At 60.9% G+C, this 15,069-nt stretch overlaps 1 protein-coding gene across 1 annotated transcript; it reads right to left on the bottom strand.

Moving 5' to 3' along the window:
* Positions 1-344: 344 nt before the first annotated feature.
* LFNG (LFNG O-fucosylpeptide 3-beta-N-acetylglucosaminyltransferase) lies at positions 345-10,483 on the bottom strand. The gene is made up of 8 exons (XM_074158449.1): positions 10,085-10,483; positions 2,691-2,739; positions 1,829-1,928; positions 1,518-1,671; positions 1,334-1,419; positions 887-1,052; positions 506-591; positions 345-411 (listed from the first exon to the last, which is right to left on the bottom strand). The coding sequence occupies exons 1-8, from the start codon at positions 10,481-10,483 to the stop codon at positions 345-347; spliced, it is 1,107 nt and encodes a 368-aa protein (XP_074014550.1).
* Positions 10,484-15,069: the final 4,586 nt, after the last annotated feature.

Below are 15,069 nucleotides of genomic sequence, written 5' to 3'. Positions count from 1 at the left end.
AGAGCCGTGCAGCGCCTGAGGTCGCTCCCCACGCATGGCGTGGGGCTCGCCAGCGCCATGGGGTGCCCAGGGGTTAAGTGCTCAGGACCCGTCCCCCTCCCCGCCGTCCCGGACGGAGCGGGCAGCGGGCACGGGCAGGCAGGGCAGGCAGGGGACAAAATGGGGGGGGCCGCACAGCAGCCTTCAGTACACACACACTGTGCAATACCACAGCAACGACGTCCGTCCGTCTGTCCGTCCATCCGCCTGGAGGCCAGGCCAGACCGACACACCCGCACGCAGGTCCCGCACGCCCGTCGGATACCGGGGAAATTGGGGACGAGGTTGGAGGGGACACGTGTCTCCTAATACACCACGTTGGCGGGGCACCACGGCGTGTCGGGGTACAGCAGGCAGTGCACGGAGCGAAACCTGCGGAGGAGAGGAGGGATGCTGAGCGTGGGGCGGCGGAGGCCCTGCAGCACCCCGGCTCCAGGGGGTAGGGGACAGGGTCCCCCCATCTCACCTGGATGGGTCCTCCTCGACGGAGAAGGCTCCCTTCATGTGGATGGAGTTGCGCTTGTTTTCGAACATGCCGTAGCTTAGTGTCACCTGTGGGGGAGAAAACACAGGCGGGGGGGTCAAGCAGCTGACATGACCATGAGCATCGAGCAGGAGCATGGGGGGGCTGCAAAATTCACCCCTTTTCCCACAGCCTCCAGTCACGCTCTGCATCATCCCACAGGGATGGGCTGATGGGGCTTTCCCCCTCCACTGATGTTTTGGAAGCACATAAATCAGTATCTTAGCTGCGATGCCCAATTCTTAAGGTGACAACATGAAACCAGATGGTGGTACCATCCAACCCAGCCCCTCCATCCACCCCAGGGCATCAGGACAGGGATACCTGTTTGTGGATCTCCGTCTTGGGCACCTGGTGGAGGTTCTCCAGGTGCGAGTGGAAGAGGTTGCTGCGGATGAGCTTCACCCCCAGCACGGACTCGATGATGTAGCCGATGGTGCAGTCGTCAGGCAGGCGGATCTTCTCCGCCGTGCTCATGAAGTGGCCCCCGCTGCGGGGAGAGAGAGAGAGAGGAGCTGCAGAGGAGCAAAGCCCAGGGGGACGTGGCCACCCCATGGGGTCTGGGCTTGGCCAGTGGGTGCCCAGCTCCAGCTCTAATTAAAAGTCCTTCCCCAGCTTGTTTGCAAGCCCCCTGCAGATACCCCCAGCGAGGCAAAGAGAGCAAGGTGGTAGAACACGGTCCAACGTCCATCCCCAAAGATGTTGTCACCGCTCTGTGCCCTGCCGGGACCATGACGAGTCCCCAGGGGAGAGCAACGCCAACGCTCTTACCTGGCCCACGGGCTCATCTTCAGCGCCAGCCCCCGGCTGATACAAAACCCCGCTCCTCCCGTGGCAAACCAGAAATGCACAGGGTGCTGCGAGAGAGGGGAAGCAACGGCAGTGAGACCTCCTCCCCACCACCGGGGAGCAAACCTCCTCCCCGCCACCTCTCACACCGCCCCGACCCCCTCACCATCTTGTTCTCGCTGATCCTCTCCGTAGCCTGGATGGGCCGGTCCAGGCTGGGCTTCCCAATGTAGATGTCCTGGGTGTGGGGGTAGCTGGAGAGCAGCTTCACCAGCGTCCGCACGTTCACGTAGTTGTCATCGTCCACATGGCAGAACCACCTGCGGTGGCAGCAGTGTCACGCCGGGCCGGGGCAACTCCCCAGACCCCACGCTGAGATACGGCCCCAAAAATGCACATGGTCTCTGCCTGCACCATCGTCGTCGTCCCCCAGCCCCAGCCCCGCCGCCCCCCGTGGCAGCCCCAGGAGCTACTTACTTTCTGCCGGACTCGATGAACTTGTCGTACTCCACGGCCATCTTGCAGGACAGGGCCTGGCGGCTGTGGGCGGCCGAGCAGTTGGTGTTGATGACGTTTCCTGCGGGAAGAGACGGGGGTCAAAGCCCGGTGCCGGGGGTACCCCACGCCTCCCCGCCTGCTCGAACAGCGATGCTTCACCACGCACACTCCAGGGGCGCCAGCGGGGATGGAAACCCCGTGGATGTCCCTCCCTGCCACATCATTTTGGGCAAAGAATGAATTTTTGGGGGAACGGCTTTTGGATCCACATGAGACAAAGGAAGGGATGAGGATGCAGCAGGCGCACCAGGGTTGAGCCGTATCCCACATACTAAGCGTGATGCCACCCTACATCACCTTGCCCATCGCAGGGGGGCCCATTTACCAGCCACCCCGGGAGCGAGGGGGTGTCCATAAGCTGGCTTCTCCACCCAGGACACGATAGCCAAAATCCTGCCCTATTCCTGCTGCCTTTTCCAGCAGCAGCCACCTGTTATTTGCTTGCCCAGCTCAAAGGCAATCGCTTCCCGGCCTGAAAAGGAGTCATTTGCATGGGGAGAATAGACCGGGCTGACCCTGGCCCCTTGGAGTGGCTGCCAGGGAAATGCTCCCATGAAACCCCAACCGCGTTGCCCATCAATCCCAGCTTGCCCCAGGGACAAACTGGTGCAAAGGCACCCCCAACCAGTTAGCGTGCTCCCCCCAGCACTGGAGTGTCCAACCAGTGGCATTTTGACCAGTTCCCAGGGCAGGTTCTAGGCCAGTCGTGCTCCCGAGGTGGGGGCCCCTCAGGGAACCTGTCCAGGTCACGCACGCAAAGGGGCAAGGGCCACAGACTCACGTGCTTGCTTCTTCAGCTCCTCATCCTCCCCGTCGGTGAAGATGAAGGTCTGAAAGAGAAGATGAGGCACCTTTGAGGACTGAGAAGTTGAGGTTACACATCTCTAGACACCACCTGGCACAGCTTGGCAGCTCTGGGGATTGGTCCCACCGGGGCACTAGTGGTGACTTCTTCCTCCTCGCTAAAACCCAAAGCAGCCCTGGAGAGCCAGGCAAACCCAAGACTCGCTCAGCCTCAGACCAAGAGGGGTGACAAGGACACGGCATGTAACATCGTGCCTCGTCGGGATACCTTCCCGGCACCCATGCTGAGCATCCCCATCCTCTCGCCTTTTCCATGGGGCAGCAGCAGGCAGGGGGGGATTTTGGGTGACACCGGGGCCATCCCCAGCACGAGGCGGGTGCATGGAAAGGAGCAGGTGACAGGGAACGGGTGCAGAGCGCGGTTGGATCTGAGTGGGGACTTCAGACTTTAGCCGGCGCGGCCGGCACGTGTGGCCGGGGATGCCAAAGCAGCCGCCCGGCGGCTCTCCCTGCCCGGGCAGGTGTGTTTGCCCGCGGCACCGGCTGCCAACCGTGTCCCCCACCTGTGTCAACAACACGTGGCCATCCCCAGGCACTTGCACAACACCCCCACGGCTCCTCTCTGCTGCCCATCCTCCCCTGCAGCGATGCTGAGCCGGTGCTGGCGGGTGCCTCTCGCCAGCCCCAAGGAGGGGACAGTCCCTCGCTGCCCAGCACGGTCCCCTCGGTGCCAGGCAGCACCCTACCTCCTCCCCGGGCACCCGTGCTGCCCGCCCGGCTGCACTCTTCTATTTACACAGCTAATTCCTGGCGTATGCTGCCCGGGAAGGAGGACTTGTGGGGGGGACGAGGACGGAGGGGGACACGGACACGCTGTTGGCCTGGGATTTGGGGAAGGGGGAGAAGCAGGAGGAGAGAGCAGGGGGTGGGAAAGGCATCGCCATCAATCAGCGGGCAGCAAACAAAGCTGGAGGAGAGAAACCACAACCAGCTGCCAAGCGCTATTAAAAACCAGACGCGCACAAAAGGGCAAAGGAAGAAAGACAAAAGGGCTGGGGGGGGGTGGGGGGGAGGCAGGAGGCGGCAGAGGGGGAACGATGGAGCCTGAGTGGTAGGGATGATGGATTACAAGTGAGCTGGAAATTGGGTGCCACCCCGCAGCCGGCCGGCCCCGGGAACGCGCTGGGGTTTTGTGGTTTGTTTGAGGAGGTGGGTACCATGTACAATAGCGGGGGCTGACTTTACTCAGCGGAGGAGAGTTAAGCGGGCAGCGGCGGTCATTAGCATACAGCTGCGCTGGTTAACCCGGCCGGTGTTTGCTCGGGTCCCCAGGCTGGTGGGGAGAGCCCCGATCTGCAAGGAAGGCTGAACGGGAGGGGACGGGGCTACAAGTGACCTTTGGGGCTTGAAAAGGAGGAAAGAAAAAGGAGGAAAAAAAAAAAAAAAAAAAAGGATGGAGGAGGTGGGAAGGCAAGTTCTCACAAATGTGCAGCCCTGCTTTTGGGAAGGGACAGGGATCGGCCCCCCACCATGGGTCAGGAGGGCTGAGAGCAAAGGGTTAGGAGATGGGGGACCTGCTGCTGAGGAGCGGACAGCTGGGGGACGCGGACATTTGCCCATTGGCTGCAGGGACAAGGATGCCCATGGCCATTGTGGCCCTGGGACACATCGCTGCTGGGGTGGGACAGGGTCAGGGCTATGCGTGGTCACCCCCAATCATTGCTGGGGGGGGGGAAACAGGGTCAAGGCTGTGCGTAGTCACCCCCAACCAACATGGGGTCCAGCCAGCACCTCACTGCTGGTTCGCATCTCCCCCAGGTGCTCAGGGAGGTGTCAGGCGGCTGCTTCGGGGTACGAGCTGACCCAGGGGAGGAGGACACCATCCAAGGATGCCCAAAACAACTCCATCACAAGCCCTTTCTCATCCACTCCAAGACGCATGGCGCCCCAGTACGTCCCACCCCAAGGCTCCAGCCCCGCCGGAGGGGGACACGCAACCTCCGCACAGGCGAGACAGAAAATGTTTGCTTGATTAGCTCAGAAACGCCGTCCAGCAACTGTGCCTTCAGCCGCTCCAAAAATAACCCCGCAACTAATCCTCCGGCTCAGCTGCTATAAATAGACCACAGGGACAATTGTTTATTATTCGCCCGCACCGAAAGGCTTCTTCCTAACGAGGCATCTTCCCTCTGGCCTCTCCCCACGTACATCCCGTCATTTTCCCCGGTGCGGGCAGACCAGGTGGCACCTTGGGGACCAGGACAGGGGCACACAGCCCTGCAAGCCACCTTGCAGGGTCTACTGGGGCCTCAAAGGTTCCCCACCTCCCTCCCAGCCTCACCACAAAATTCAACTAAAAAAAAAAAACCCAAACAACTAAAGACCCTATTTTTTTTTTTAATTAATTTGTCTGCGTTTCTTGTAGGGGAGCTGTGCCCTTCCTGCATGGCCCCCGAGCCCAGGGCTGCAGGGGAGAGGAGCAAAGGTGCCAGCCAAGCCTGGGAAGGGACATGACAGGAAAGGAAGGGGACAAGAAAACATCATTTCCACACGCCAGGGAAAAAAAAAAAAAAAAAACCACAAATCAGACTTCAGCATCCCTGATGCGGGGCACTGGGCATCAAACAGCGCCCGTTTGCAGTGTCCCCAAGCTGTCACCTACCAAGCCACCATCTCCAGACCCGATAGCAGCAGAGTCAGCCCCCCACCCAGGCAGAAAGCACCCTCAGCCCTTGCACCCACTCCCCCCCACCCACTTGGCCCCCATGCCAGCCGTGGCACTGAGGGGTGCCAGGACCTCTTGGGCCCCCCCCGCAGTAACTTTTCCTGCGGGGTGCAGGAGAGGAAGGGCCCGCTGCCTCCCCCCCCACCCCAGCCCCTGCAGGAAACCTCATTGTTCTCAAAACTGCAGCTTCAAGAAACACAGGATGCCAAATCCCTCCCGAACAATAGCTGCCACCGCTCCATACAGCCCCGCACAATGCGCGGCCTCCGCGTACGGGACCGAGAGGCACCCGGGGTCCCTATGGCCAGGATGGGGTCACACCCCCCCCTCCCAGCTGCCCGCAAGGAGCCAGGCAGCCGCCGGCAGCCCCCTGCCTCCCCCTCACCCCTGGGGAGGGCTCATTGCCTTTTTTTTTTTGTTTGTTTTTTCTTTTTTTTTTTTTCTTGCCCTCCCCTTCATTTCTCCTTTTGCAGTGACTCATTTCCCCTCCACCGACCGAGCTCGTGGGTCGCTCATGGCTGGGTGCTGCGCAAGGCGTCCCACCAGCCGGGGCCACCCCAGGGTCACCTCTCTGTCCCCTTTCCCGCCAGCTTCCTGGGGTGACACACGCTCAGCAGACCCTACGCCTGCCACCGTCCCCACCTTCCCCACCAGCAGAACCACCAAAAAGGGGAACCTCTGCCTGGCGGGCCCCCCCCATGACCCCATGGCGCACAAATCCTGCCCCCGCACCACGTCTCACTTCCCAGTACTGGGAAGGGATGGATCAGCCCAGCACCCACCTACACAGCACCCAGGGGGTGCTGCACCCCCTTTTCACCCCAAGGACAAGGGGGAAGCAGCCACCCTGCTTGCGTTCAGGGCGATGGAGGCAGCGAGGAGGTGCTCCAGGGGGGTTGGGTGGGCTCAGCCTCCAGCTGGGCAAGCGGCTCTGGGGGGAGGCGAGGATGCTGCCGGAGCAGGTCCCTGCCTGGCTTTGCGTCCCCCGCAGCAAATGTTTTCCCTCCAGCTTGTGGGGGTTCGGAGGGAGACTCCCCACCCCGCTTCAACAGGCTGGGAGCAGCGCGATGGTGGTGTCCCCACGATGGCAGTGTCCCCACTCCCACCTGGCTTTCCCCCCAGGACAGGGGAAGCCGTGCTGGCACAGGAGTCCCGGGGCTGGGACCCGCAGAGGCAGGGAAGGGGCTTGTGAGGCCGCAGGCCCTTCCTCCCCCCCCTCCTTCCTTCCCCGCTCCTTTCGGCAAGAGGAAGAATCCTCCACTGTAATTTTAAATGCTATAATTTTTTAATAACCTCCTCGCAAACAATGAGCTCATTGTGCGGCGAGGGTCCTCCACCCTCCCGCCTGGCGCTCCACGCGCACCGCTCGCCGGCTCCGGGGCTTTTATGGACAAGGACAGCGACATCGTTTGGGATAGGCAATTAAGGCCCCCCCCTCACCCTCCCAAAACCACACAGGCTGCCCAGGAGGGGCAGCAAGGAGGGACCCTCACACATGAGCTGAGTTCAGCAGTGCTCAGCAGGCCCTGGCGCACAGCCCAGGACTGGGGGGAGCCGGCCGCACCGTGGAGCTGGTTTTGGGATGAGCAGCCCCCACGATCCCAGCTGCTCCGGTGGTACCCCAAGAAGGACACGCTCCAGTACGGCCACCCTGAGGATGGGGACCCTGGCCAAGGTGCTCGAGAAATTTGGGAGCTGCCATGAGCGGAGCATGCTCTCTGGAAGGCAAACCCATTCCCTCTGCCCCGAGAGCAGGAATTTTTCAAAGCCTGCAATTATCCCGCCGAGCTGGAGGCAGCCAGCGGATCCCACGCTGGTGGGAAGGCAGCCCAGCCCAGGCCCCTCGCAGGCACCGTGGCGTGTGCCGAGCCGCCCGGCCGCCTTCGGGGTGCCCCGGGGACAGGGGACAGCTTCTTATGCAACTCTGCCACTGCAAATCACCCGACTCAGCAGGAAACCAGCGGGTTTGGACTCCTGTCCAGGATTTCTGCCTAATGGCCATTTCCCTCCCCGCCCCCCCCCCCCTTCTTTTCTTTCAAGTGCAAAGTTTCCCCAGGGCTGCGCTGCAGCATCCTGAGGGTACTGGGACAGCTGGAAACTCTCCCCAAAGCAAGGAGGGGAAAACCCGTAATTCCCCTCCGACAGCAGCTTGCCCAGTCCGGATTGTGCAAGCCGGGAAGCACATTTAGGAGGGAATAGGGATCTGGCCCCCCCCATTCAGAGAGAAGCAGGAAGGAGAAGGGGGTGCCCGTGGCACGGTCTTGGAGGGGACAGAGGGCAGGAAACAGGGACTATTGTGGGCAGAACAAAGAACAGCCAAGGAAGGACACAATAGCTATCCCCCCTCTCTGCCAGGGACCAGCCTGGAGTTACCTGCTGGAGTTAACCCCTTCTCACCAGTGCCTGCATCCCTCCTCCCCGAGCAGAGAGCTGCCTGGCTAATGAACAGCCGGGCGGGAGGTCGGGGTTTGATGGGAGAGGAGGGTCTGGGGAAGGAGAGACATGGGCGATTCTCGATCCTTGGGCAGGAACTTCCCCGCGTCGGGGAGGCGGCACACCATCCTGAGCGCCCGTTAACGAGACATAAATGAGAGAGGGACAGGATGAGCAGAGGCAGGCCTGACTCAGACCAAGAGAGACGTTTGAGCAGAGGCAGCGCCCCGCTGTCACCACACTACCCTGCCGGGGCAGAAACCACGGGGCCAGGCAAGGAGGGGGTGCAGGAACCGCACAGCCCCCCCACCGGACAGGGATGCAATGGAGAGGAACCCCGTGGCACCAATCCTGCACTCCGCAGGGAAAAAAACCCATCTTGATACCAAGTTTGGGAGAGCCCAGGGTGCCCCAAAGCCTCCCAGAGACAGCGGCCAGGTCGGCATGGGAAGATGGGAGCCAACGGCCACCGGCAGCACGGGTTTGTCCCCTCTGCCTCCATGTGTTCCCCCCCCAGCCAACCCTCGCTTTGCTCCGCAGGAGTTCGCGCCGCCTCCAGCTCTCTCTCGGCAGCTCCTTGTCCTCAAGTGCCGTACAAGAGCCATCACTCAGCGGCTTGGCTTGTCAGGCGGGCACCTCGCCGGGCTGCGGCCCCCCTGGCTTCATGGCCCTCATCTCTAGGCAACCTGACCTGGACACGGCCGGCTCCGGCTCCCCCGTTCCCATGGAAAGTGCCACACAAGAGGCTGCGAAGCCTTTTCTCTGCGCCGGGAGAAAAGGGGCTTTGTTAGCTTGCCCAGGGGGACAGCGTGAGAGCCGAGCCTCGGGTCTCTGGGAATCCAAACGGACAAACGAAGCACAACACACAAAAAAAAACCTAGAAGAAAGCCGGAGCTCACAAGAGGGAGGGGAAAAAAAAAAAAAAGAGCAGCCATTCCCAGGATCATCTGTAGGTGCTCAAAGAGCGTTTCCCCCCATCACCACTCCTCACCCCCTCGCAGTGACAGCAGAGCATAAAAGAGGTTTCCATTAAATAACTGTACCAGGGAGAGACGGCAGAGCCACTGCCAAGCCCAGGAGATCTGAGCACAAAAAAAAAAAGGGAGAAGATTCACAGCGGAAAAAAAATACTAAGCCCGTGCTTGGGGTAAGTTGCAGGAGCCAAGGCCCCCGCAGGGTCCAGCAGACCCAGGTGAAGGAGGCAGGAGCAGGTCGATCTCCCCCCGCCTTCTCTCCCCCCCCAAACACTTCAGATTTCCAACGAAAACAGTTCACAATCAAGAAACACAAACCCAGGCCAGGAGGAAACACGTGAAGACAGTAGGATGGAAAGGTTAGGACCAGGCATAACTTACTTGGGAAGCTGTCTAAGGACAGAAAAAGTGTCTTAAGAGCAGATGGCAAAGCACATTTCCTAAGGAAACAGCTTTTTTTTCCTTTCTCCTTTTTAATTTTGCTTCGCTACGTGAAGGACAGAGTAAGGGACTGCCAGAGCTCAGGGCAGGACATCAGTAAGGTCAGGAATTGGACTAGCTGCAACTGCCCCGGCGCGGGTGAGCCAGAGCAGACCTGCCAGAGCCCCCAGCCGCTCCAGTCCTGCCCAGTTCCTGGCAAGGGAACCAAAAGCCTCAGCACATCCCAGCACTCTCCCAGCCCTGGGCTGCTAAACCGGGTGAACTTTGGGCAACCCAACTGCAGGCAACTCGTGGGGACCTGCCAAACCTCACCCACAGCCGGGCCCTGCAGCCCAGGAGAGCATCCTCAGGGACCTGACCCCACAGCAGGCACCAGTGGATCGGGCTGCATCCCTACACCGTGCCTCAGTTTCCCCGGTGGATAGCAACTCGGGGCAGGCTCTGCAATAGCGGCCGTTTAGAAGAAAGGCCCCAGAGCAGTGTTTTGTGGTGTTGCCGAGTGCAAGGAGCTCAGGTCGGGCTCCCTCCATCACTCACCCATCCCAAACTCACCCTGCAAGGCTGCATTGCACCCTCCCCAAAAAACACAGCTGGCTGCGGAACAGCTCTGACGGCCCCGAAATAGCCCTCCTGCTCAGCCATATGGGGGGAGCAGAAAGAGGAGGTGGCGTTTGCCGGGCCACAGCACCCCACGGGCCCCGCACGGCGAAGGTCCGCGACCGCGGATGTCACCCGTGGGCTGCTCCCCGGCGGGGACCGCCCCCGCCCCCGTCCCCATCCCCGTCCCCGTCCCCTTACCATGTCGCGGTTGCGGGAGATCCAGGTGTCGAGCAGCAGCTCCAGCCGCGCCTTGTGAAACTTCTTGGTGGTCTTGACGGCGATGAAGACATCGCGGGGGGAGATGTCCTCGGCCGGCGGCCGCGGGGGGCTCGGCGGGGCGGCGGGCAGCTCCCGCCGGGCCCGGCTCAGCCGTCCGAAGTAATCGGCGAAGCTGCGGAGACCGGGGGGTCCCTGCGCCGCCGGGGGGGCCGCCGCCGCCGCCGCCGCCCCCAAGCTCTGCAGCGCCCGCTGCGCCCCGCCGGCCTCCCCTCGGGCCAGCCCCGGCCTCCCCGGCGGCTCCACCATGAGCACCAGCAGGCAGGTGAACATGGAGCCCACGAGGGACAGGAGCAGCTTCCTCCCGCAGCTCTTCAGCATCCTCCTTCGGCCGCTCAACTCCCCGCTCCGCTCCGCGCCGCCAACCGGCCGCGCTCCGCCCGCCCCACCGGCCCGGCCCCCGCCGCGCCGCCGCCTTTAAACCGCCCCCGCCCCGCCCGGGGAGGGACCGGACCGGGGCCGCCCCTACGCGGGGCGTGGGCAGCGACCGCTCCGGTGTCCTACCCACCCCCCTCACCCCCCCAGCTTCTTCTCCGCATCTTCCCCGCCAGCCCCCTCCACGCGTCCCGCCCGCCCCCCCCCTCCCCTCCCCGGCCCCCCCCTCCCCATGGCTGCCGTCTGCTCATCTCCTTCCCGATGCTCGGTGCCCGCAGGCTGCCCGCTCCTCCTTCCCTGCCGTCGAGGTCCCGGGGGATGGCGGGCAGGGTGCGGGAGAAGGCGAGGGCGGGGGGGTACGGTGGTCCCTGCAGCCCCCCAGCCTGCCCGGAGCATCCCTGGCTGCTGCGCCGGCAGGAATGCTGGCCCTGAGCTGCCGTTTCCCAGAGCCCTGCACCGAGGTTTTCTCACAGCCGTGGCCAAGGGGTTACCAGAAAGCCAACCAGCCTGACCAAACTCCGGGCTGTTTCCCATCAGTCTCATCAGAGGCCAAGCATAGAATCATAGAATTATAGAACAGTTTGGGTTGGAAGCGACCTTTAAAGATCATCTAGTCCAACCCCCCTGCCATGGACAGGGACATCTCACACAAGATCAGGTTGCTCAGAGCCCCGACCAACCCAACCTGGAATGTTTCCAGGGATGGGGCATCAACCACCTCTCTGGGCAGCCTGGGCCAGGGTTTCACCACTCTCAGTGTAAAAAAAATCCTTATATATCTAGTCTAAATCTTCCCTCTTTTAGTTTAAAGTCATTATCCCTTGTCCTGTAACAACAGGCCCTGCTAAAAAGTTTGTCCCCATCTTTCCTGGAGCCCCTTTCGGGACTGGAAGGAGCCATAAGATCTCCCCGGAGCCATGTCTTCTCCAGGCTGAACAAACCCCAACTCTCTCAGCCTGTCTTCATAGGAGTGGGGGTCCAGCCCTCTGATCATCTTCATGGCTTCCCCTGGAGCCACTCCAACAGGTCGTTCCTGTGCTGAGGGCTCCAGAGCTGTACGTAAAAAAAAACAACCCAAAAACCCAACCAACCAAACAAAAAAACCTGAAAAAAACCCACACCCCAAAAAACCCATAGCACTCATCTCACTTCCACTAAGCTCCAGTCTGGTGGGTAAATCTGGGAATGGGGTACTGGGGGCTCTGCTGCCACCATGCCTGGGGAGACCTGGCTAACCCCATCGCGGGTGCAGCACCGTGCTTTGGAGCCCCAGGGTGCAGGGGTGTCTGAAAATAAATGCTGCATAGGCGCCAAGCAAGCTTCCCCAGTGATTGCTAACGGTGATAATAATGCCTTGTTAAACGAGACATGGTCCTTTCCAGCCAGGCAGTGGGAGAAGTGGGGGCAGCAAGGGAAAACTGGGTTGAAATCTGGTCCTGGATGTGCCACCAACCTGCTATTTTATTGACGCCGAACCCCAGGGTGTCTTTTCCCCCTTATCCACCCTCTGTGCAGGCAGGGAGCTCTTGGGCTTTTCTCTCCCTGCGTGTGCGCTGCTACAGGGAGGCGGATTTGGGTTTGGGCCTGGGCTGCAATGTAATGCCATAATCAGGGGCTGCTGCATTTTTGGGCAGGGACCTTGTCCAAGTTGCATTTTTCCTGCTGTCACGTGCTCCATTCATCTCTGGCACTGGATAAACAATACCATAATACCAGGCAGGACGAAGCAGGGAAGCTGCTTCCTCAGGCAAGCCCCAGCATTTGCCTGCTGCTGATTTTAGGCTGTACATGCTCCTGGTCAGCCCTTGAACCACGGCCCTGGGCTAGAAATGCTCAGAGAGGCTGTGGGGTTTGCTTTTGCACAGCACTGCCCATATCTGGGGAGAGACCTATGCTGCCAAAGAAGCCTCCCGTAATAAAAGAAAAAGAAAAAAACAGTTAGACCATACAAACACAGGAACCGAATCCCACACTCCCCACTTCCCACTATTGCTGCGGAGCCCAGCCTTCCAGTCTCAATTTGCTTTTCTTCTTTTTTTTTTTTTGGGCGCCCTTTGTCTCCAACCCGATGGCACAGCGACCGCTGCTCGAGAGGCAGCTGAAAAGCCCGATCGGCAAAACCCTGAATGAAGAAAGAGCCCTTTTCTCCCAGAGCCAAAAGGGGAGGAAAGGCATTTTCCCCCGACCAGCTGCTCTCCTGCTCCTGCAGCCCCGGCACTGGCCGGGGACACGCGCCGTGGCCAGATGTTGGGGTCCCGGCTGACGCCGCGGGGCGAGGGACAATGCGGGCTCTGTGTGCGCCGGTCCCCAAGCAATGCAGCAGGGTCTGCTGAGCTGCAGTGCCACTGCCAGCACCAGCACAAGGGCTCTCCTGGCCCCCCGGCACTGCCATATCCCCTTTTCCGAGGCTGGCATTGGGCTCAGCCCGGCCGCCTGAGCTCGGTGAGCCTCGGTGGCAAGGGGAAGCCATTCTTTCAGTGGCATTGTCCCGCTGGAGCAAGACTCCCCAGGGATTGTCTGGACACTGGCTATGTCCCCACAGGTTTCCTCTCCAGGCGCCTGGCCTCCTGGCTTGGCCCTCGCCCGCCACGTGGATGTCCCCAGTGAGGCACCGTCCCCTCAGGGAAATGGTGATGGGGTAAGTGGTCACCCCCTCGGTGGGCCAGGGTGGTACCCAAGGGGCAGGGAGCAGGAGGCTGCTGCTGGGAGGATGCTCTCAGGAACGCTCATTGGCATCCAGCCACTCTTCTGGGTATAACGCGCCTAACTCTAACCAGGGTGACCCCGCTGCCAGAAAAATTTGGGTACCCCATAAATACAAGAGCCAGGGGAGAGGGATGGTCCTGTCTGTTCTGCAGGAGGGATGCCAGGGCTGGACCGGGAGGGCCATCTCCCTTCCTCCTCCAAAAGGAATCCCATTTTGGACAAGGACCATAACTCACCCCGCTGAGATGTCACAGGGTGAGCCTGGCTGTGGCTTTGGGGTGGCAATGTGACCCCACTCTGCCCAGACCCACAGGGGTGGGTCCAAGCCAGAATCCACTGCCCAAGTCCCCCAAATCTCAGCGATACGCCCTTTGCAGAGAAACCCCACCAACTCATTCCCACTGCAAATTAACCTCACTGAAACCCCATACTGGTTTTCCACTGGAGCTGGCTGGATTCAGCCCTGCACCAACCCAGGGCCAGGGCTGCACGTGGGGCATCTCCCTTTCAGCCATACCGCGGTATTAGGTCTGTTTAAATTGGTTTAAACCCTCCGCATCGCCCCCGCTCGCAGCCTGACCCCGCCACTCCATAGGTGGTCCCTAAGAGGCTCCCAGGTTCTCAGGGCTGCTAAAAAATGGTTAATAAATCCCCAGTAATAAAGTGTTCGGGTCATCCGAGAGAAATGCCGCGCTCGGGCTGCAAAGCTGTATTGTCCACCCGGAACGATTTACGCGCTTCATCGGACAGGGGTTAAAAGCTCCGTCAGGCGCCGACTTCGCCGCCATCGTATTGTGGTGGGTATTTAATGGGGTTCGGCCCCGACACGCAGCCGGGCAGCCGCTGCCCCGACGGCACGGCCGAGGTGTGCGAGGGGGACGATGGAGGAGGGCGGCTCGGGAGCCCGGAGCCTGCCAGCGGTCCCCCTCCCACCTCCTGCTTTTTCTTTCTGGGATTTTCTGAGAGCACAAAAGAGACTTTGCATCAATTACTGGTAGGGAAACGGCAGCGCCCCGCGGCAGACTTCTGCGTTCCCCAGCCCGGGTTTGGTTAACTTCCCATTGTCTGATGGGCTGCGCTATTCAGGGCCAGTGCGAGGCTTCATTTTTTTCATCTATTGGGTTTTTTTAACCACCCTGGGACCATAAAACCTTCCTGCCCTTCTAGCAGAGGGTCCGGCAGTGCCATCGGGGTGGCTGCAGAGAGCGGAGCATATCGGTGCCTCTGTGCCCAGCACCCAAACCTTCTACGACGGGTGCTCACGATGCATCATCTCCTGACGCTGAACTGTCCCCGTCCCCACCGTCACCCGATGTGCTCCAGCTCTGGCACCGCTCTATACCACAACCTGCTGCAAACCCTCCGTGGCCACAGATCCTACATCGCTTTCCGCCTCCACCTCGGGGGACCGCGGGTCCCCTGGCGGGGCAGGGGAGGGGGACAACGCTGCGATCCGTGCAGGGCACTTTGAGATCCCACGGGGCCGGGGGGCTATAGAAATGCAAAGCGTTATTATATTCCCGGGGCTGAAGCAGAGGCCTGAGAAAGGTTGAGCGAGAGAGGCAGCGAGCGGGGAACAGCGGGGGATTTAGCTCCTGAAAAGGAGCCGGGGAGAAAAGCGGGCGAAGAGCTTCATTGTGCGCTGGGCAGAGGGGGTCACGAGCAAGTTAAACTGGTTAATGTATTGGAGCAGCTTCCTCCGAGCTGCCGGGAGCGAGCAAAGCCCTGCAACAAAAGGCCGAGGGAGCATTCTTGCGGGGAAAGTGGGCTCTCTTTAAAAGGATTTGATTTCTTTTCTGTCAGTTGAATGGAATTTGGTGGTGACT

This window comes from Numenius arquata, chromosome 14 (genome assembly GCF_964106895.1).
Source record: "Numenius arquata chromosome 14, bNumArq3.hap1.1, whole genome shotgun sequence".
Lineage (NCBI taxonomy): Eukaryota > Metazoa > Chordata > Aves > Charadriiformes > Scolopacidae > Numenius > Numenius arquata.
This window is presented reverse-complemented; position numbering and strand designations above follow the sequence as displayed.